The sequence below is a fragment of the Haemaphysalis longicornis genome, unplaced genomic scaffold (assembly GCF_048455015.1).
Source record: "Haemaphysalis longicornis isolate Haplotype H1 unplaced genomic scaffold, Haemaphysalis longicornis Haplotype H1 scaffold_4, whole genome shotgun sequence".
In the NCBI taxonomy this organism is placed as follows: domain Eukaryota; kingdom Metazoa; phylum Arthropoda; class Arachnida; order Ixodida; family Ixodidae; genus Haemaphysalis; species Haemaphysalis longicornis.
The window spans coordinates 156429886-156452814 of NW_027526361.1; the positions used below are offsets into that span (position 1 = coordinate 156429886).

At 51.3% G+C, this 22929-nt stretch overlaps 1 protein-coding gene across 1 annotated transcript in view; it reads left to right on the top strand.

Moving 5' to 3' along the window:
• The window catches only part of LOC144180061 (phospholipid-transporting ATPase ABCA3-like), a 97016-nt gene that overhangs the window by 8528 nt on the left and 65559 nt on the right, over positions 1–22929 (top strand). Inside the window, exon 3 of the mRNA XM_077708468.1 lies at positions 8914–8993. Coding sequence (XP_077564594.1) covers positions 8914–8993 — 80 coding nt within the window. The remainder of the gene's footprint in view (positions 1–8913; positions 8994–22929) is intronic.

Below are 22929 nucleotides of genomic sequence, written 5' to 3' on the forward strand. Positions count from 1 at the left end.
ACATTGGCAGCGGCATCCTAGGCGCACCACAAGCATGTGTCTTCTTGGCCCCAGCGGCGGCGGTCGGGCACCTGCGGCGAACGTCCACGCTCCGTCGACCTTCATCTCGACGGCCCCAAAGCACTACGTTCGTGCCGAGCCTACCTGATACCTGCAAGGGCAGAGGCTACAATTGAGTAGCCACCGAGGAAACAATTCGGCACGCGAGAAGCCCACACCGTCCAAGGAGTGACCGTGAGCATCGAACGCCAGCACCGAAGCGAGACAATGGCGGCTACCACCGAGTCGCGGCCACGCAAGGCTGCCACACGTGAGCGCCGACGACCGGGGCAGGCCAGTCCATCAGGGACGCAGTCTTAGGACACAACTAGGGAGCTGTGGCGTTAGAGAGATCACCTAGAAGGTGATGGATCTAGGGTATTTCAACTAATGGTGTGGGACTTTATTGTAGAAACTTTTGGATAGTGATTTGAATTTTATTTTAAGATATTTAGTACCAGGTTTGATTGCTCATAGTTCGTCTGCAGTTGGTTGCTGGAGTGCTTTGCTTTAGGGTTTTCCCAAGGGTGCATTAAATGCGTGTTGTGTCAAACACGTCAACAGCTTTCCTGCGTCCACCTTTCTTAGCTGGTTTAGACAACCTAACCATCCGTTCACTTGACAGCAGTATATCTTGAACAACCTGCCCCCTCGCACCGTTTCAATTCCGTTGGAGCGGCTTTACTCGGTTCCGCTACGGCACTCATCCTCACCACCAATGCCTCTCTCAGAAGTTGAGCACTCGGTTGATAGCGGCAGTAGCGCTGTTAGAGCCGTTACAAAAGCAATGTGCCCGGTAGGATAGCTTCGTGAGCCCATTAATATACCTTAGCATGAGAGGCTTTCCGCCGGACATTTTCGCCCGTGTTTTTGCGCCTATACACGCTCCCATTACCTGTTGCCGAGTCATGTGTGCAGGGGAAGGGGTTGGAAACAGGGAGCATGCACGCACAGGCTTCACGCCGCACCGATGACATGCCCGTTGGGCTGGTGGTAGATATAAGCGTGGAAGTCAAGCAGATCAATGCTGGCTGTGAGCGTACCTTTAGAGTCGAGCGCGTTTGGTTTCGGTTAGTGTGTTACACAGCCACTAATGTGCCAACTCGTACGAGTCAGCGTGCCGCGATGCCTCGGGCTCTGTCCAACACTCCTCGGCTGTGTAGCGAAGCCTTAACTACCTGCGCCTTTCTCGCAGGCCTCGCTGTCGGTGGCTCAAGCTTTCAGCCGACGGATTAAAACAAGCTGCTACACGTCTGTATCGCTGGTGCCTCGCTAACGGCGTCACTCAAACTTCAGCGTTGGCAGACGAGGCATGCTTCAATTTGTCCAAAGGACGTGGAAGCCGCTGCGGGGACCTTCTCTCTCGAACCACTCACGAACTCGGGAACGAGCGTTGTGTGTGTCAGTGCCGTTCGTGTCGTGTGCACAATCTAGAGGGAACGGTGGTTTTGACGGTTAGTGCTTTGCATATAAATAAGACCCCGCAAGCGCTGTAGTTCATTCCTGTTTGAGCAGTGAATCAATTCTGCCACTCTGCTCGAGTCAGGTACTCTAACCTCGCCCGTCGGGCATTCCTCTTGCCTTGTTTCGGCCCATCTCTCGCAATGAAGTAAACAAGTGAAGTTTGGCTTCAGCTTCTGGTCTTCTCCGAAGTAGAAACATTGGCTGGCCGCTCACTTCATCACGAATGTCGGAGGCGACGGAGCTCGGCTCGGGTACGGCTTCCCGTACGCAACACTACTGTGGTGGTCGGGATTCTTAACGTGACCCCCGGTCCACACTGGGCCTGACGAGGTCGAGGCAGAGACACTTGAAAGCTTTTACATGAAATTTATTAGGACCAACTGGATCTATCTCTCTTACGGCTCGGTGTCGCTGGGCTACTTCGGCGTGATGTGGCACGGGCTTGCAGGAAAGGCCTGTGTTTTCGTAGCGGTCACGCCGCGTTGGCTCGGGCTCCTAACAAGAGGTGGCATGGGCAGATATAAGGCTTCTCCGTATCGGGCCCCGATGAAGGGCCCAACGTGACGAGGCTGCTTTGAATGGGTTTCGTAACATGGCTGAACATCGGTTGGCTTAAGTGTGGAGACGGGTGGTCTTACGTCACGCTCGAGCGATGGCTAGACTCCGGAGTTTTAAGCTCCGTTTCCTTCTGCCACGGCTTCTTGCGTCTCGTCCGCTCCCCAGGTGCCCTGCCGTCAGACATCCCACCCGAGTGATGGCTAGGCTCCGGGGCCCGAAGCCCCCCTGTGTTCGGCCTAACGCATCTCGCGATTCGTCTCGTCCGCCGGCGGATCGCTGTCCGTTAACCTCTCGGGATCTGCCTTCGCCTCGATCTGACTCACCCTCCGGTTGGCTTTATTTTTTACTACCCTTCGTCGTTCTTCCACTGCTCCCACGCCGTCAATGACCGCTGCCTCGTTGTGTCTTGTCTCCGGCGGGGGCATAATGAGCAACTTACTCACAAAAGGACTTCTTCCTATCGGGGGGACGGTTCGAGTGGCCTCTCCAAGAGGGTACTAATGTGCCCTTTGCCCTGTTATTCTTTGGCGCTTCCCAACGCGCTCACCGTACCGCCGCTTCTCGAAATTCCTATTGCTGGCCCGGTGACGCCGTCAAGCGTGGGGCGCTGGACCGATTGACGGAAGGGTCCCGTCGCCTATCCTTAGAAGTTCAAAGCACACACGCGCAAACATATACATGCCCCTGTACAAGATTAGAACCAGTGATAATCTCTTTTAGCACCGGTTCCCGGGATTAGTGGGGCTGCGGGGGGACAGCGTACCAGTTTGGTGCCATGCACAGTTCATTGAGGCCAACCGCCTGCCGAAGAGTTTTCGGCGAAAACGACCGATCACATCTGTTCCTCCATAAAAAAATGTTCACCGAACTTTAACACTTGACTCTGTTCACACACACCCACACACATGCCGACAGCCTGCTTGGAAACGCATCTCGCGAATGTCATGCTTGCCTCTCACGAGCATCGAGCCAGGGAAGAAGTCCAAAAGGATTCATCCATGTTTATACCACCCGAGTGCAAATGTTGGGGTTGTTCACACTACGTACAGTTTTCAAATGAACAAACAAGCAAAGAATAAAAATTAATTTACTTGTTCACAAGTGCAAAGGCACGGTGGAAAAACAAAACAGAAGAAATCGACCTTACTGCTGAAACGCTCCTTGGATTTTTAACTGTGTCTCACAGCCGTTTCCGTCGAGCCCCCACTCAGACTCTCCTCAGCTCTTTGACTGCGTTTCATAGTCGTTTCCTTCGAGCCCCGGCTCAAACTCTTATTGGTGCCTTGACTGCACCTTATAGTCTTGTTCTGCCTCATCCTTCTTCGTCTCTCCATTTCATTCGAGCTCTTCCAAACTACGGCACTGGCTCACTAGATATAAGTGCACCCCATATTTCTTTATCTCACGCTCCAACCTTTCTTTCTCTCTTAGCCATTCGACTTCCGCGCCTCCCTATGCGGTGCTATCTCCCTCTGTATGAATTGAAACAGCTTATTTCTATCCAGTCCGAAAACTGATAGATGAACGGTGCCGTATAACTCCTGACGGCGCTCTTCATTTGGGGCTCAATTTAGGGGTTAGCCGAGCCTTTTTTGGCACGCACTCTGGGCAAACGCGGTCCCCTACTCTAAATTGAGCTGCCCTAGTTCTGCTGTGATGCAGCCTTTGGCGAACACTCACGGCCAAAGGGCTGTAGACTCGATTGGTATTCTTCCATGTTGGAACCGAGTCAGTGCCTCAACCTCCTCTCGCTGGGGGCATAATCCAGCTTTTGCCCATTGATTTAGGCGTGATCCCCACTTGTGACACCAAGATGGTGGTCGGGATTCTTAACGTCACCCTGGATCTACACTGGGCTCGAGAAGATGGAAGCACAGACACATGGAAGTTTTTACATGGAATTTATTAGGGTCAACTGGCTCGGCCTCGCTTACGGCTCGGTGTCGCGGGGTTGCTTCGGAATGATGCGGCACGGGCTTGCAGGAGGGCTTGATGTTCGTCGCGGTGGCTCGGGCTCGAACGAAGGGGCGATAAGGCTGCTTTGACTCGGTCTCGTATGATGGTGTACGTAGGATGGCTTAGGTGTGAGGACGGGTGGTCAGACGTCGCACTCGAGTGATAGCTAGACTCCGGACCCAGCGTCTCGTATCGTCCACTCCCTAGGTCGCTCTCCCGTCAGGTGTCGCACCCGAACGATGTCTAGACTCGGGGTCCGATGCCCCCCTGTCGTCGGCCTAACGCATCTCGCGACTAGCCTCGTCCACCCCCAGACCGCTATTCCTCGATCTCTCTGGACCTGACCACCTAGATCTGACTTTCCTCGCCCTCCGGTCGGCCTCCTCGTTTAATACCTTTGGTCATTCTTCCACTCCTCCTCCCACGCAGTCAATGACCGCTGTCCGCTCGTGTACAGCGGGGCATAATGATCTACTTAGTTTGTCACAAAAGAGGTTCTAATAGGAGGGGTTCGAGCGGCGTCTCCAAGACGATACCAAGGTGCCCTTTGTATTGTGAGCCATTGGCGCTTCCTAACGCGCTCACCTCGCTGCCGCTTCTCGAAATTCCCATTGCTGGCCGTGTGACGCCGTGCCCGTGTGGCGCCCTCGACCGTTTTTCGAAAGGGTCCCGTCGCCGATGTCCCGTCCCCGATCTTTAGAATATCAATGCACACCTACGCACACACATGCACAGCCCTGTACAAGATTAGAACCAGCGATAGAAGTGGTACGATGATGCCGTACCAGTATGGTGCCTTGCACCGGTTATTGAGGCTAACCGCCTGCCCAAATCTTGTCGTCGAACACGAGCCGTCACACTGCTACGCGGAAGGGAAACTAACGGTCAAATGTTTGCCCCTAGAGTACAGCTCAAAGCCTGCCATGTTTTAATGGACGTATTTTGTTAGCTCGGAGGAAGAACACAAGGAATTGAAGAAGCGTCTGCCGGAACAGATGAGCAAATTTGCGAGAAAAAATTGTCATCGCCACCGCCATTGCCGCTGCAAGTTCCAGTTCGTAGAGTAGCTACGTATTCTTCTGGATGAAGGCTGGAACGCCGACGGGGCCCAAGATCTCTTGTTCGTACTGAAGATCTTTCCCACTCTCATCTGCGACAGTAGCTTTGCCTTCTAAACACACAAAAAATTAGCAGTGCCTTAGCCCGGCTATTCCAGGAGCTAAGGTACAGCAATCCGGTGCGGTGACGTCCGGCCCAGTGCGGTCCGGCCTAGTCCAGTCAGGTCCAGTTCATTCCAGTCCAGTCATTGCGCCTCGGGGATGCGCAGCACGGTTCTCCAAGAGCCATGCGAAATGGCCATCAAGCGGCTCCGGTGCAGCATCAGACTTTGCTACTGCGCAACGGAGGCGCACAGGTGGGCGCGCGCTGGCGCCAGTGCCTCTGCCACGGTAATGACATCCTCTGGAATGCGCAGACGGGCGAATGTGCAGACCCAATTCTCTACACACCCGTACTCCAATCGGATTGGATTTCCAATACAATCCAAATACAATCCAAGGACCTTCATGGCCCACGCGAAACTTCTGAACCTCGCCTGAAGCTTACACTGCAATAAGCGGTTGCCGGTTTATTCGTACAAAGGTTGTGAGTGAACGAAAGAATGGGGGCTTTGCAAGCCAGCTATATATTTTGTACGCTCACTGATGACATTTCCGTTGTGCTGGAGGGAGGCTTAAACTTGTACGTCAACAGCCCTAATGCTACCTGTCCGGTGTCCTCCGTGGTCGAGCGGATTGAGCTGGTGGGTTGCTACTAGCTGCCTAAGAAGCCGGAAGGAAAACGATATCCCATCTTTTTTGCTAAAATCAATATGGAGTCCTTCCAAGTTTTGTCAGGCGTATTGGTTAGGAAGCATGCTCAATCACAAATTGCGAACTTGTTTTGCTTCGTTCATTACGTGGACGGCGTTCACCGTCGCCGGTGCTTCTTTACAGAGTGGAAGGGCGCTGATTTTATTCTTAAGGCGTGCACTCCCAACGCTTTCCCTCACACTTCGAGATTTTTCGTGCGACAGACAGAGAACACTCGGGCTAAACAGTTCCATGGTTAAAAAAAATTTTTCCTCAGTAAATTTGTATAGGCTGGGACATTTGCTGTGAATACTGGTCACAGCGAAGTCGGGTATAGCGAATAGTAGGTGCAACGAAACAAATGCGTTTTTTTATTCCCATGTAAAGATTTATGCTGCTTGTACCCAATACCAATGAAGGAATTATATCAGCTCTATCCAATATCGCGAGGATGTTTATAAGGGAACTAAAGAAAATCGAGTTATTTAGATAACATTTATTAGCGGTGGAGTGCAGTTGTTGGCTTCTTATAGAGCACTATAAAATAAAGTAAAGAAACAAAAGACCAGACGACTGTGGACAGGCTGCTATAACCGCCAACCTCCGCAGCGGAGTGTGTTTTTTGCGCATAACGCAAGTGGGTGCGCTCCCACGCCGCACAATAAGGAGGCTAAGATGGTGCACCGACAAGGGGAATTTAGTGAGGAAGAGGCTACGACTGCTGGTTTCTGCCACTAGCAGTCGCCTGCCAAACCACTGTGACCGAATTCATTGAGTGCGCTATCTAACTCGCTCGGAAGTGCGCGTAGAGATACCTCGAACCCCGTTTACAAACAACCTGAACTGAACCGCTGGTTCCCAAACTTTGCGCATCATTTTTTTTTCATACCACATGAAAAAAAAAATAAAAATAGCCATTGTAACAACAGATATATACATGCTATCTATATTATTACAACCACATTTTGTGGTGCTACCTCCCCCTAAGAGCCACCGTACCGCTGTAGTATGGGTAATGCGAGTGTTTGCTCGAGAATTACGATAGCAAGATTGACAGGTAAAAAGCTGTCCTTCTAAGTGATCAAATAGCAGTCTCAATATACGTACAGGTACGCGCAGAAGTATACGGAGCACGGGAGCGGTGGCTGAACTGCATCGCTGCGCCGCTTACGTGCGCCGTCGGGAACCACAGAGCGCCGGTCAGAGTTTGTTCGCACTGCCTCCGACGCCCTATCCGATATGTTTAATCGCCGCTCTGCTGGCGTGTCATGCTGGGTGAGCCGGTCTTCAAAAGTCAGCGCTGGGTTATAGAGGGGCGCTGGTTTCATTGCCGCTCTCAGGCATCAGCGGTGACCGAATCCGCTGCCCATGAAATGGACGAAGCTGCGCGCGCCCGTAAACGTGCCTTGTTGCGCGCTGAAAAGGGCGGCATAAAATTTTAGGCCGCTGCGGTGTGGCATAGCATGTCATTGCGATATAATTAATCGCCATGTACAATATAGATAGCACACTCACAGACATTTTGGTTGTCCTGAAAAGAAACGCCGCGTTTGAAAAATTTCTTCTTTAATTTTCGGTTTGTCTCAAGTTATTGCTGCTGGTCAGTCGAGGTCTGTTCTGAAGAAAAAGAAATACAAAAATGTCTATGCAGTTGAAATTCTTTATTGGAGGACACCGTAAAGTAAAGGTACAATCGTTGCCTGCTTTTACAGCGGGCCTCATATGGCGCATATTTTGTTTTCGGATTACAACTAACGTTGTTATTTTTAACGAGCCCTTATATTAGTTAGGAAAGTGTTGCAGATTTAAATTAAACTCCATATCGAATTGAAAGATGGCTTCACCGCGTTATCTCAATGTCTTGCAAAAAAGCCCCTTCAAGGCCCCAAAATGACCGATGACGAGTGTAGTCGTCATGACCGATGGCGACAATACTCTTAATCGGTTTATCTGGTACAAAATCTTGTGAGGGCTATCCTCGTCCACGGGAGCGAAAAGCTTAATGCGACAACAAAATATGCACCATTAGAGGCCCGCTGTAATTGCAGGCAACGATTGTACCTATTTTTTACGATGTTCTCTAATACAGAAGTTGGAGAGCATGGACATTTTTATTTCCCTTTCTCTAGAACAGACCTGGACTGACGGGCAGCAATAACTTGGGACACACCCAAAATAAAGAAGAAATCTCGTAAGTGAGATCGTTTTTTCCGAACAACAAAAACTTCTGTGAATGGGCTTTCTATATTGTTTCTTTTCCGGGCTTTCAATTATGTCGCAATGGCACGCTATGCCAAACCGCAGCGGCCTACACTTTTATGCCACCTTTTACAACGCGCAACAAGGCACGTTCTCTGGCGCGCGCAGCCTCGTCCAGCTCATGAGCAGTGGATTCGAGCGCCGCTGATGCCTGAGAGCGGCAATGCAAACAGCGCCCCTCTATAGCCCAGCGCTACCTTCTGAAGGCCGGGTCGCCCAGCATGAAACGCGTCAGAGCGGCGAATAAGCATAATAGATATGGCGTTGGGTGCAGTGCAACAACACGCTTTGACCGGCGCTCCGTGATTCCCGTCAGCGCCCATATGCGGCGCTGCGATGCAGTTTGGCAACCGCTCCCATGCTCCGTTTACTTCTGCGCGGACGTCTACTTTTGTTCATCCTGTCTGCTTTATTATGGTGCGCGTGCTGGCGAACACTGCAAACACCTTGGCTTAAAGGATTTTAAGGAATGGTCTCCAGCAAGCTTGCTGACTTCTGTCCGACCTAAAACTAAGCGTTCATTCTAAAATGTCTTTGACCCTGACCTAAATGAAGTGGAACCCACTCCAAATGTATGCCAAGCTTGTGTCCAGTAGCGTATGTTTAGGGTGCATGCTAAGGAGCTGGGCAATTACTTCTGTGGGCTGCCACATCAGCGCAAAGTACAGAGAACAAAGTTGTGGCTCTTTACTGAAGTCTGTTCGAAAACAACAGTCCGAATTGGTTCATATAGATTTTAAGAATTACGCGCTCACCGCTCACCGCTCATTGCTATTTCTATTTACAGACCGTGTCGTATCGGCACAAAAGATCATCGACTCGGCCTACATGAAGCTGCACTCGAAGAATGAGTCCATGCCTTACCAGGTGTGTGTGCGGTATGTATTCGTGGTTGAAAATTTTCCTCGTGTGTTTCTTCGCTGGAGAAGTCACGGAAAGATAGTAGCCTTGTGCCACCGCTGCCACGTAAATACCTCCTTTCTCTTTCCCCGTCCGCCCACCTGTTACGCCTTTTCACTCCCGTGTCACTCCTCCGACTATAAACACGGTGATGGTTCGCTCCAGTGAATCAATGTTGCAGAGGTCTGCTGCTCGCTAACCATATACTGGGACCTTTTGTTACTGTGGGAGAACTGAATGCCGCTAAGAGGCTCGAACCACGGGCGTAGCGATTTTTTCTATTTTGGGGTCAAAACATTGTTTTCAATGCATAATTTTTCTGTGACATCCTGGAAAAAAGCAGCCTTGTATATTTCTTAAGAGAACACTGCAAATACAACTTTCGTGTTGATCTTCTGCATAATGTTTCCTTCTTTCGGGACAGTGTTGAGAAGTACAGAGAATGGTACTGGATTTAGTGGTTTTGGAAATTTTTTTATGTAAACCTTGCGTGGAAGTATTCGTTTAAATTTTGGCCGTAAGGCTGAAATCTCGGCTATACTGTGTTGAGCACGAACGATGTTCAGTGTAGTCAAAGCCGAACGGCTGTGCACGATGAGCAGTGGCTGCGCAATCGGAAGCGCAAGTTCTGGGTCAACAACCAGCATTGACGACGACAACGACGACCGTCAGTCTTCAGCATCGCTAGCGACGAGTGCACTAGATAAAGCCGGCTCTTTGTTGAATCTGCTGCGTCTCCGCTGATATTTCGGCTTTGAACAACACACCACATTAAAATTGGTGGAGTTTGCTGCAGTCCTCACGTCTGTACCCTGGAGCTCCGCAAGAGGACGCTCTCCACAGCCATGGCCCCTCGTGAGGCTGAGGTATAGCCTGCCCCTACTCCGACGCTTAGCATCTGCGTCTGTTCGGTTAGTCAGTGGGATCCACCTTTCTTCAATGGCAGATATGAGCAAGGTGTGGAGGGCTGGGTTGCCTTATACGACTGAGTAAGCAGCCACCCCAACGGGGGCGACAAGATAAAGCTCAACAACGTGTCATTTTCCCTTGACTGGTGTCCCGGAACTCTGGTTCGGCAACCAAGGAAAGGCCCGGATATTCAGATGTGCTTGGCATTCAAATCAAAGTTTTCCGAAGTTATCGGCCTCTCTGCAGGGCGAATACATCGCGCGGAGCAGCGTTTGCTTGAACAGGCAGAGCATCCAGGTGAGAATCTCACCAGCTATGCTGAATATTTTCCGGATTTCTGCAAGGGGGTGTCATAAACGTGTATCAGAGTTACGATGAACGGAGGAAAAAGCGAGCTCTGACACAGCGATCATTTGCGCAAGAGTGGTAATTGTAGATCATAACTGCTGAGGCCGACGACATCACCTTGTCAGCGCGCATGCAGCAATTAATCCGTAAAGAAGTTGCCCGCGAGCTTTCTTTGGTCTCTTATACACCAATGCCTGATGCCAGTCTTGCCTCTTTCCTTAGAAGTGCTATAAAGCAGCAAATGACAGACGTTCTCCCCTGCTCTCGCCAACACGCTCCTGTGGCCGCTTCTTTGATCGGTGCCAACATCGCGCCGCCGACAGCTGCTCCTCTGTCATATGTGACCACCGCACCTCTGCCCGTTGCCGAGCCCCTGACGTACGCAGAAACCGTCACAAAGCCCGTCGTACAAGGTATGCGAAGCCCGCCAATCATCCAGGTTATGCCGGGACACTATGCTAGGGCGCTGGACGACCTCAGTACTCAGGGGTTTTGCCGGTTCTGTCCATGCTGAAGAGACATCCGCTGGAAAAGGCCTAAAGCTTCCCCTCTCACCAACGTTGGCCCACGCAGGGCAACCACCCCATCTGCTTTGATTGCAAAATGTCCGGACATATAGCACGTTACTGCCACCGCGAGACCACGACGGCTTCCCAGCAGTATTCATGGAACTCCCCGTATGTTCTGCCGCCGCCGACTCAACATGCGCCACGTAGTTTTCCGCCAACGTGCTACGCTGCCGATTTTTCTGATACCACCAACTGTCACTCGCAATCTCCAAGACGCCGCTTGTTGTCACCAATGCTCCAACGTCCCTCAACTCATGAAGTGGAAAACTAGATACCGTAGTTCCGGAGACAAGAATCGTCCAATCATCAAGAGTGGTCATCGCCGCACTGTCGGGAGCCTAATTTTTCAGTCACGAACGTCATCGACTTATTCATAGAGGGCGTCCCCACCTACGCACTGGTCGATACTGGAGCCACAATTTCAGTCATCACCTTTGTCGCCGTTTAAAGAAGATTATGACAACTCATTCTGGTCTTTCATTACGTACTGCTACAGCGCATCCCGTTGAATCCGCGGGTTGGGCATGGCTCGAGTGCTCATCCAAGACTCTCTACATTATCGAGTTCATAGCTCTATCTTCTTGCTCTCGCGACGTCATCTTGGGGTGAGGTTTCCTTTCTAGCAACACGAGGAAATGCATACGCCGAGCCACAGAACAACAAACATATTTTGAACAAGTTAGGAGCTGATGGGCCTGGCTCAACGCTCGGAGTTTATCGAGCACTGACCACTTGCGCCACAATGCACAGCAGAGCGGGAAGCCCAGCCCGCAACGAGTACGTTGGCGATGGTTTCACTATAAATGTCTGGAAGAGAGAACGCCTCGGGCAAAAGCGTGAACCGATCCACGCAAGTTAGTCGGTATGTGTTCGCTTATGAAGGAGGCCAGAGCCCCAAAATGACTACGTGGAACCTTTTGAAACGCTCAGTTGGTGCCGTAAATGAGAGGAAAGTGGCCTGGCTGTACCGGTTAACCCTCGACTGCTGGCATACGAGACAGCAGCACGTCCACTCGCATACGTCCTCCTTGAAGCCGAAACTGTGCGTCAGCAGGTGTTGCGTGGCTCGTATTCCAGGGTGGGATAGTTCATCGAAGGCATCAAAGACACTGCGTCGGAAATTTGCCGGGGCGAGTGGACGCGGGTTGGGCGTGGAAACATCGCAAAGCACGGGGCAGCACAGGATGGAATAGGTAGTTCACGAAGGTGCAGCTCCCCGGAATTTTCGCGAAGCGCTATTATGTGGGCGTTATCTTGCTGCGCTGGTGCGAGTGTGGTGAAGTCAATGTCAGAACTAGCTAGAGATTAGCGGCGACACGTGAAAGCGCGAACTCCAGCCCTTCCACGTGCCGTATGTCCGTTGCGATTTCCCGGAGGCCGCAGGGGGCACCCGCCAGTGCGGGCGTGGAAATAACAGCTCCCGCTTCTGTAAATGTCTTTGTTCGGAAATTTGTGGTTCCTGTGGCTAAATTGTGCATCAATCGACGCCGCTTCTTCTGAGGATTACGCTGATACCGGACTTTTCTCGGTGAGTGGTCCATTGGCCGAACTGTTCGAACTTTTCTGTCGGACCACGCCGCGAGTCTGCTAACCCTAACGGGCTAGACCACGCCGGCGGCTAGGAACCGGTAGGCTCACGCCTAACCCGGTGATGTAAGGCACGATGCCTGAAGTTGAGATGGTCGAGGGAGAAGAAATCTCCCGCGAAGAAGCGAATAGCCCTATATGGACAGCAGCGGTGTTCAGAAGTAAGAAGGTGCGCGCGGAGGCCATGCCGGGCAGTGTACCGCACGAAGGCGTGAAGGGTGGACGCCGCACGGCTGCCCCGAAGGCGTTGCTAAGCGCCTCGCAGCCGCATCGAGGCTCCCTCGCCTGCCGAGGGACATATACGCATCATCGTCAGGCCGAGGGACTGCCTAGACATTAAAAAAGTCAGTCACATTCGGCTCGCACAAGCTCTGACCATGGCCCCGGCGGAGACCGAGGGTGACATCGTCTGCCCTAACGTCGCTTGGAGCATTCTCGTCGTTTCAACGCCGAAGAAGAGAAACGCGCAGGTCTACGCAGGGATCCAGCAGATTCGGCTAGGCGAAGGATCGTAAAAGGTGGCTGCTTACATAGCGGCCCCTGCAACACCTGCAAGGGTGTCATTCGTGGAGTAGACGCAGATATCAGTGACGCTCAGCTCCAGTCAATGATCGTCAACCAACGGAATCAGAAGGCTCTAGAGGCTAAGCGAATCAAGACCACACTACGGTAGTAGTACTCTTCGACGGCATGAAGGTGCCAAACTACGTAATGTGTGGTGTCAGCATGCTGTGCTGCACGTTCTACAGGCGAAACACTGACGTGTAGTATACCATTATGGGGGCCTCGGCCACAGGGCCGACGTGTACCCCAATCTCAGAAAGAAGGTGCGCAGGGGGTGTGAACTCGTTTCCCCTACTGAGGACCACCCATGTTCGCTGAAATGTGCTCTTTGTGGGGACCCGCACCCCATGGCGGCCAGACTGTCAAAGAATGCTTTGAAGTTCCCTACGTCGTCCGACGCAGAAGACGGCGCGGGAAGTGCGCCAGGAAGATTCAGCAACAGCTGGCCCAGGAGGGCCGCTCACGTGACACCAGCGTGTCAAGTGTTCACGGGCGGGGGCGCTCCATCACGCCAGCTGGCCATCGGCTCAGGCTCTCCAGGAGGCGCTCCCGCTTTCGGGGGCGCTCTCGTTCCCAGGGGCGGATCCAGAATGGACCTACTTGGGCGGATCGAGCCAAGCCGAAGCCAGAGGCACCACCAGAGCAAACGCAGGTAGCATTGCTAGAGCATAGGGAAGAAGACCGCAGGGCAGCTAAAGTCGTCCAAGAGAATGCCCGCTTAAAATCGGAGCTCTAGAAAATAAGGGCTGACTTTGAGTCTTTCCGAAAGTTGCAGTCTCCGCAGGTGGAACAGCAGAAGCCTCCTTGTGAGTCTTTCCGAAAGTTGCAGTCTCCGCAGGTGGAACAGCAGAAGCCCAGAGCTCAAGCGCGCTCGGGTAAACGAAGGACCCCGGCCTCGCAAGGGGAATGGGACTCAATGGAAACCGAGTCCGGTAACAAAGAATTAGAAAGCATCCAGCAGTCGATTCAACAGCCGGTGGCAAGCACCCCATCACTCCTTAAAAGAATGTCTGCACTGGAGAGCACACAGGTGGCGTTGGCTTCACGGGGCACGCCATGGAAAGGCCCGAGCAGGGTGCAGTCACCTGCAGGCGCGGTCGCCGCAAACGCTCCCAGGGAGTGGATAAACCAGGATAACACCCATGGCGGGCAATGTTAGCGAGTTGATCGTGTCGCAGTGGAACTGTGCCAGTTTTAGGAGGAGCAGGGCTCCTCTGCAGCAGTTTGTCGCATCACAGGAGGTCAAACCTCACGTAATTCTACTACAGGAATCTCGGAGAGGCGCTGTCCTTGACAGGCTACCGGGTCATCTCGGAGCGCGAGGAGAGAAACCGAGGTATGGCAACCTTGGTTGGGAGGAAATGCTCTTACCTGGTACATAAATTACAGATGGGCAAAACCAGGGCAGAGGTGAATATGGTACAAATCATACCCAACAACTGGCTCAGGAATAGTGTATTTATTTTAAATATATACAGCTCGCCGGCGGACCACCGGCAGACATTTGCGTCGAGTTTGGCAAAGGCGGTTGCGTTGGCAAAGGGTTCCCCACTCGTGGTGGCAGGCGATTTTAACGCTCCTGACGATGCTTGGGGCTACACCAGGCAATCCGCTAAGGGTGTTAACCTGCTACAGGCGGTCACGGTCTACTATTTTCAACTTCTCACGGGCCCGCATTACCAAACGCGCACGGGATCGTCGGTCCAATGCGATACAACTCCGGATTTGGCGTTCGTCAAGAACGCCACTGGTGCCAAGTGGCAGAATTTGCAGGAAAATCTAGGCAGCGATCATTTTGTTATCTCAATCATCTTAGAAGTAAATGCGGCTCCACCCAAGGAGTTTGAAGTAACTAACTGGAATGCCTTCTGGAAATCGCGGAAAGAGGAACTGGAGGAGTATGACTGCCTTGACAGCCTCTTCTTAAGGCTCAAGGAGGATGCCAGAGCTGCGACCAGGGTTGTCAAAACGGATCTGAAGGTGAAAAGGATGGACGCGCATCTTGAGCACTTCTTAGAGGCTAAACATTCCCTCTATGCCCGTTTGAAGACGCAGAGACATAATCGCAGGCTTCGAAAGCGGATCGCGAAGCTTAATCGAGAGATTGAGGCTTAATCTGGGAAACGGAACTCGTCCCCGAATCCTGGAACACCGCCTCGGTGGTCCTCAACCCAAAACCGGGCAAGCCGCTTGCGCTCGAGAATTTGAGGCCGCTCTCACTCGCGTCCTGCGTGGGCAAGGTGGCCGAGCACGCGATTCACAATCGGGTGTCGCGGTACATGGAAGAAAAAGAACTGTTTCCCCACAACATGGTGAGCTTTAGGCCTGCATTGTTCACGCAGGATGTAATGCTCCTAATCAAACGTCAAATCACAGATGACTATACAAGGCACATTGGGGGTGTCCTAGCCCTGGGTCTCACCAAAGCGTTTGACCACATTTCACACAAGTTCATACTCGGGGCCGTTTCGGACATAGGACTGGGTCATCGTTTCCACGCATATGCGAGCTCCTTCCTTAAGGACCACAAAGCTACAATTAAAATTGATGAGATTAAATCCGGGCACTGTACCTTTGGCGCGAGGGGCACCCCACAAGGTGCTGTTATCTCTCTTCTCATGTTTAATGTCGTCATGAAGGGCCTCTCGGAGCGCCTTGCCACCGTGCACGGCACCAACCATAGACATGGTCGATCTCGTGGCGAATATCGCCGCGAGATCGACATGTAGGTGGCGACAGTGTCGCGCTGCTAGTGTGGATGCTCCGCTGAGCGGCCCGTAAGAATGCACACTGTTGTCGCCCTTGGTGCCTTTTTTCCCGCCGTATGTGCGCACGAAAGCCGCAAACAAGAGTGGTATGCTGTAGTTCGGTTTCACAACGTTCAATGCATAGCATTGATTGATTGTAAGGTTTAACGCGCCGACGCAGCGCAGACGACGAGGCGCGCCGTACTAGAGGGCTCCGGATGAATTTTGAACACCTGGTGTTCTTTAACGTGCGCTGAAATCTCGAACCCACGGGCGGTTTTGCTCTTCGCCTCCATTAGAAAAGCAGCCACCGTGGCCGGGAATCGAACCCGCGACCTCGTGCTCAGCAGCGCAACGCCTTAGCCACTCAGCCACCACAGCGGGTCAATGCATACCATGGAAAGGGCAGTAAGTTTTCATTACTACGCCAAAAAAAACGGCGACCATCGGGCATCTCAGAATGGCCGCGTAATAGTGACAATGAACTTGTGCGCCGTGGCTGGTAGCAAGCTCGATATTTCCAGACTATGGCTTTGAGCCTTTAATAAAAGCATAAGAAGAAACAAATCATGAAGCCTCGATCTCTGAAATTCAGTTTACAACGGCAATCTCAATCGCTTTCACTGGTCGCATGACGCATTCTTGCATATGTTGGATGCCCTGAAATGATAACACCACCTACCTGCCCCGACATTCTTTCTAAGAGCTTACGATATTTTTTGCGTGTTCGAAAAGCAACATAAAATTACTGAATTTTGATCAGCGCAGAGATATAAATATAACCGATGTAACGGGTCGTTTAAATGAAATTTCAGTGACTCTGAAGGAAGGTTTGATGAATAACGGTGTCGGATCACTTATTTAAGGCTTTCGTCGCAAGTGAACTTGCGCATTGAATATTCAACGCACGCAGTACAGCAACATCTCATGTTTAGCTAGGTCTTCGCAAAGTGACAAGCAGGTTTACAGTGTGCAAACCAAGCTTCTGAGACCTCACAGTGAGCACAAATTTTCTGTTACGGCTGCTCTGTTGATCATTTGCGTTCCTTTTAAAATCTAACAGGTGCCTGCAACAGCGAGGTGTATTTGCATTCTTGCCTATAATGTCGCTTACGACCCGTAAAGCTGGCAAAAGAAGTTGCGCTATTGCAGATGTAGTAAAACATTTGCTTTTTATTTCTCGCTGCGAATTAGCGCAACGGGTTCCCAGTAACTGCTTTGTTTTGTAAACTGAACATCGCCTTTGTCTTGGCAACTAATTCTTGAGGTTTGGTTAAAAAGGATGCAAGAATAAAAGGTTTCTGTGCATTTCGTTTTTCTGGGGGAGGGGGTGCCAACGTTGCAAGAGCAGCGAGAAGATAAAGCATGTAACGCGAAAAGCCAAACGTTGGTAATCAGTATTACTCACAATCGAAAGTACTCTTGGCGTGGTGTTCCGTAGCGGTGAAAAAGCACTCCTTCAACACGTATTTTCAGAACTGATTAATGCCCCTTTGGTCCGAGATGGTCCAGGAATTGTGGCTCGCCTTTTTCAAAATTGTATTGAAAGCAAGCATTGTGGGAAAAAATTAAAAAAAAAGAAAACCACCAGTGAGCCATGGCACATACCACACATGTGGGCAAAACCTGCATTATATTACGCGATTTTTCCTCTTTCTTTAAACTTAGGTCTACCTTGAGAGGTAAGACGTGACGATATTAGGCATTTGGTTATGCTGAGTGAGACACATTTCTGCACAATTTGATTCATGTCGGGATTTGAAAATGGTATATATGAAAATGACACACGAAATGCCACATGACAGACGCAAACTCACAACTGCTTAATCTACCGATAACTCCCCCCTAAATACTCTTGCACATCCATAGAAACGTATTTTAAATATTATGCAAAATTAGCAGCTCGTTAAACAACGACTGTCCAAAAATGGTATTTATTTTAGGAAAGGTACGGAAGAACACGATCACACAGGCGCTTGCGGGTGTAAATTACGTCCCCGGTAATGTATGGGCGATAGCGCACGGGGCGTGGGCAGTGTAATTGTTTTTGTTTGTTTCTTCTTTCTATAAGAAAACAGCGTAATTTTACGAGGGTGTGGCAAATGCACGGGTATGCACAGGTCTTGTCGCATCTTACCCGTTTCGCGTACTAAACTTTTATCCTTTAAATATTCACCACGCCACCTTCAAAAAGCACCCTTCGACCTTCCCGAAACGGCAGACGGCTGCACTCAACAATAAGAAAAGTGCAATGTGTGGAAGGAATGTTTATAGCACGTTTCACACTCAAGCGGTGACAACGGCGAAGATGTTTCGTGGAATTAAACCAGCGCATTAACCCGCAACATCCGCTGAATATTGCGTTTCTAGAAGAAATGAGCAAGCAGAGGTAACTATGTCATTGCTTACTGTCCAACGAGTACACTAATTGGTGGTTTTGTCGTGTGCAGCACGCGTCTTGCGCCGCGCGAAACGTGAACAAGCAGACTACCCGAGAGCGCCATCCACACTAGGAGCGATTCGTCCCGCCGCCGCCAGGGGCCGACTGTGTTCGCGCTCGGGGCGAATAGGCCTCCTGCGCTGCCCAGGGGGCGCTGCGCAAGCTGCTTTCAGGCAGTACTTCCGGGTAGTACAAAGCTGCTCGGGTCCATAGCATCCCGTGTTGACAGAAGCAAAATGAGCCCGATGCTCCCGATTGTTTTGCGACATGGTCACCAGCTCATCCCCGACGAGTCCGATCTCTGCTGGCGATCAACTTGGCATTATGGGAAAAAGCTTTGCACCGCTAAATACGTTAACAGCGCCGACGAAAGTGCCGCGACGGTGACGGCGCTCTGCCACTCGCTGGTTCACCAATCGATGGTCGCACGAAGTGAAATTTGAAGTGAAACTTGTAGTTTAAACAATTTACTACTCTCGGTGACAAGGACTTTTCAACAGCAGCCGAACAAATAAGAAGAGTGACGCAATGGGCGATGATGGTGCTTTAAAAGCCAGCGAGTCCAGCGGACCGCTGTCTCGTCTGCTGCGGTGCGCCGCTCTTTTGCGTACCTGTGCACTATGCGTGCACTTTCATTAAATAGTGCTCGTTTCCGTCGCCGTTACGAATACATGGTGCAGCGTTAGCTTGCCGTTTTGTTGCGTGTCTCAGTGACAAAAATCAGCGAGCGTAAGAAGCGTAAAATCTGTTTTGCGATTCCGCAATTAGTGGCCGTAAAACGAAGTGGTCGGGCGAACCGAGAGCCAGCTCGCTTTCCTCATTTGCGCTCACTTTACTTAATTACGCTCTTGCATCATATATTCCCAGTTCGCACTTAAAAGACTAGAATCAGGGTCAGCAACGTTTTGAATTTTAGGGCCGAGTTGCATGCAGCCGACACGGCGGAGGGCTGGACGCAAATCGGGTGGGAGGGAGAGGGGGGCTTTTAATGCAAAGCCAAAAAATTCAGCCAATCGCCAGTAACATTTGACAATCATCTTGCGAAGTTTTAAGATAGGGGACAATTTAAATGGAATCGACCATTTTTCTGTTCTTGTCTCGCTGTCTAGCTCCATTTGAGGACAAAACTGGCGTGTCGACATTCAGAATGTTACCGACGAAGATAACAGTCAGTGATGATCGCATGTAAATATTCGGGGCCGCCCGCCGTGCATGCGGCTGTGTTATGTTATGTTACGCAAATATAAAAGTACACCTTTCCTCAGGCAGCGGGCGTGCGATTTGATGATTGTTTGCGTCGTTTAATAGCGCTTAATTTGTTTATTTGACGCAATGCCTCACTTACTCGCTACTGTACATTTACCCTGCTGTTCGTAAATGGTACGGCGTAAAACGTTACGGAAGAATCATTTAGTTTGCGAGAATGCAAAACAAACTTTCCACTCGTTTTCATGGCGGTGCAGGCCTGCTGAGTCGGTTGCGCAATTTTCGGGTTCGCTTGCATGCTCCCGATGAAGCAAACTTTTGCAGTCACGTCAGGCTCTAGGATGAGCAGCGTTCCGTTTGTGCTACTCGTGAACTTCCCACTGTCGACCGCGCAAGACGAAAGAACGGTAATGGTAGTCAGAAAGTTGGACCACCCGACCTCGCGATACGGTCCCACGCCCAGACGACCGCGACAGTTCGCTGAAAAGAAAGCCGATAAATCAGCTTGTTTGAGCTCATGTTATTTTGTTTAGCCTCTACAACTACTTTAAGGGCTATTTCATACAGTATGCAGTCATTTAAACGCGCCACAAAGATATTAAACTAAGTACAACCAAGTTTCACTCTGCCTAGTAATTGGAAACGCGTGTAGGGCGGCGAGGGTCGTCTGCTTTTCTACTACCCATTAGGGTCTTCCACTAGGGGCGCTGCATGTCTCAAATCTCCAGCGGAGGAGGCCTATACGCGGACGACATCACCGTGTGATGTATGGGCGGGTCTGACGGCGGAGCGGAGCAGGCGTCCGGAGCGCCTTGGACATTACAGAAGACTTTTTAGCTGGAAAGCTCAGTCTTTCACCGGCAAAGTCTGAGCTTTTGCTTTACAGGCCAATTCGGAGAGGAGTTAGGGGTCTTACTTCTTTGGAGCGAGTCCCTATCACCTTGCACACACGGGACGGCCGAACAACACTTCGGGTCGATTCTATCAGGGTAATCGTACTTCTGTTATAATCCAAGGGTCGTAATACCTCCCAGCACCTCCCAGACAAAGAGCATGATCAGGCTTATTCTCAGGGTCTTGAACCGCAAAGGAGGGTTGAGCGAGAGCAACCTGCTTCGGCTGTATCATGCGTTTCTCATGAGCCACATCAATTATGTCACCTCGGCGCTCGAGTAGACAAAATCTGAAGCCATAATCAAAACGTTCATGCATAGGAGCATTAAGCGTGTGCTAGGTTTGCCTGTCAGCACCAGCACGGAATAGCTCATGCAACTGGGCATTTCCAACACCCTTTAAGAGGTAACAGTGGTTCAACAGACGGCCCAGGTGGTTCGCCCCCCGTCGTCACGGTGCGGCAGGCGCATCCTGGAAACAAATGGCTGTGGTCCAATGACAGTAAATGAATGTAGAGTGTCGATTTCAGCGTCCGCAAGGGATACATTTAGGGTAAACCCCTTTCCAAAAAATGTACATCCACAATACAATGTAGGGTGCCACACGTCTCGGGCTTGATCTCTATTGAACTCTGTCGCGAGTAGTCCTGAGCTCGCGATGTTTGTAGACGCAGCTCACTACGGCCGCTCGGTTTGCTTTGTTATGGTCGCCGTAGACCACCGAGGCGGGATGCTCAACTCTGCCTCCGTCAGGAAGGTCGCCGTGGCGGTGGCTGAGCAGGACGCCATGGCCTTGGCCATGAAGGACCCACTCCGTCCGAATATCTTTACAGACTCGCGGGCTACGGTTCGAGCTTTTGCCTCGGGATCGATCTCGCGGGAGGCTGCGGCAATACTTGGTCGTGAGGGGGCCACTGGACATCACACAATCAAAGGATTCCCGGCCCATATGGGGACCAACGTCCATCCCTACGTTCCCAACGCCAACCAGTTGGCCCATGACCGTGCGCGAGGATTATCTGAGCGCGGCAGTCCCAGCCGATCGTTTCGCGGGGTGGGGGACGCCGGGATGTTCAGGGATCCCCTTCTAACATTTCACGAGGTCATAAGTCACTATCTTTTCTCTCGGAGGATCTACCCACCCACACATCCAACGCTTACTCGGTTTCAGTCGTCGGTCTTGAGAATGCTCCATACAGGGTCCTTCCCTTCGCGGGGCAGGTTTAGCCAACCAGACGTTGCCCACAAAATGTTGCAGGACAGTTCCGACTGCAGCGTCAGATGCATCATTCATTAGGCAAAGCGGAACTCCCGGTCTAGAATGGACGAGAAGGGTTGCTCGGGACTGCTTTGTCTTGACATTCTCGAATGCGGTTAGTGCTTCTGGAGACCACGTCAGTGAAGATGATTTTGGTTTGTTTCTCGTGAGCCTGTCTGTCAGCCGCCAGAGGAGGCCAGCGCAGTTCCTGATGAAACGGCGGTAAAAATGTAGGAGGCCAAGAAACCCGCGGAGATTGCGCACCGAAGATGGCTGCGCCACGCTTGTATACGATGTGCTATAGAAGTCAAGGAGCGAATGTTGTTCTTGTCTACACGGTGGCCGATCAGTCTAGTTCGATTGGACTGAACAAGCACTTGGCTCTATTGCCGATAAGGCCGAATTCGGCAAGCCGACTGAAGTGTTGGGGAAGGTTCACAATGTGTTGTTCTGCGTCGCTACTGAACACCACAAAGTCGTAGATTTAAGCGAAGCAGAAAGGTGTCAATGAACGGTTGGAAAGTTTGTGCAGGTATTCAAAACGTCCGAATGGCGTCATGATTGCCGTCTTCGAAATATCCGTTGGCTCCACAGGAATCTGATGGTAGGCCTACACAAGGTCGACCTTAGAGAAAACCTTCGCCCCATGACGTGGTGCTCAGGAGTCTGCGATGTGCGGAAGCGGGTAAAGATCGGGAACAATGGCGTTGTTAAGCTACCGGTAGATTCCGCAGGGATGCCAGTCTCCAGGTGGCGGCTTCAGCACCATGAACAGCGGGGGATGCGTAAGGGCTTGACGGCAGAACGATTCCGAATTCAAGCACGTGTTCGAACTCGCTACGTGCGATCTTTTAGCGATCAGGCGGTAAGCGACGATCTCGACCGTGAATGGGTGGGCCAGTAGTGACAATGTGGGGAGTGACTTCATGTCGGACAGAGAGGAGAAAGTTGGCAGGTCGCAGAAAGAACGGGAATTCCTCAAGAAGATTGTCGGAAACCGAATTAGACGAGGTGCTCGCCACAGCCAAGAGTGGTTCCTTCGATGCTATACCAAGACCAGAGGTGCGTTGCAGCATCAATGAGGCGCTTGCGGTGCATATCAATTAACAAGTTCTACTGACGCACAAAGACTGCGCCCATAATGGGCTAGGCGACATCAGCGGCCAGAAAGTTCCATCGAAATGTTCTTCAGAAGCCAATGCTGAGGGGCAGCGATTGCTCTCTGTAGGTGGCGATCGGAGTCTTGTTGTCAGCTTGTAAACCGCTTGCGGCTCGCCTGCTCTTGCGGAACACGGCTGAAGACGGCAAGACACTGACTTCCGCGCCAGTGTCGATGAGAAAACGCAGCCCAGTGGTTTTAGCCCTCACAAAAAAAAGCGGCT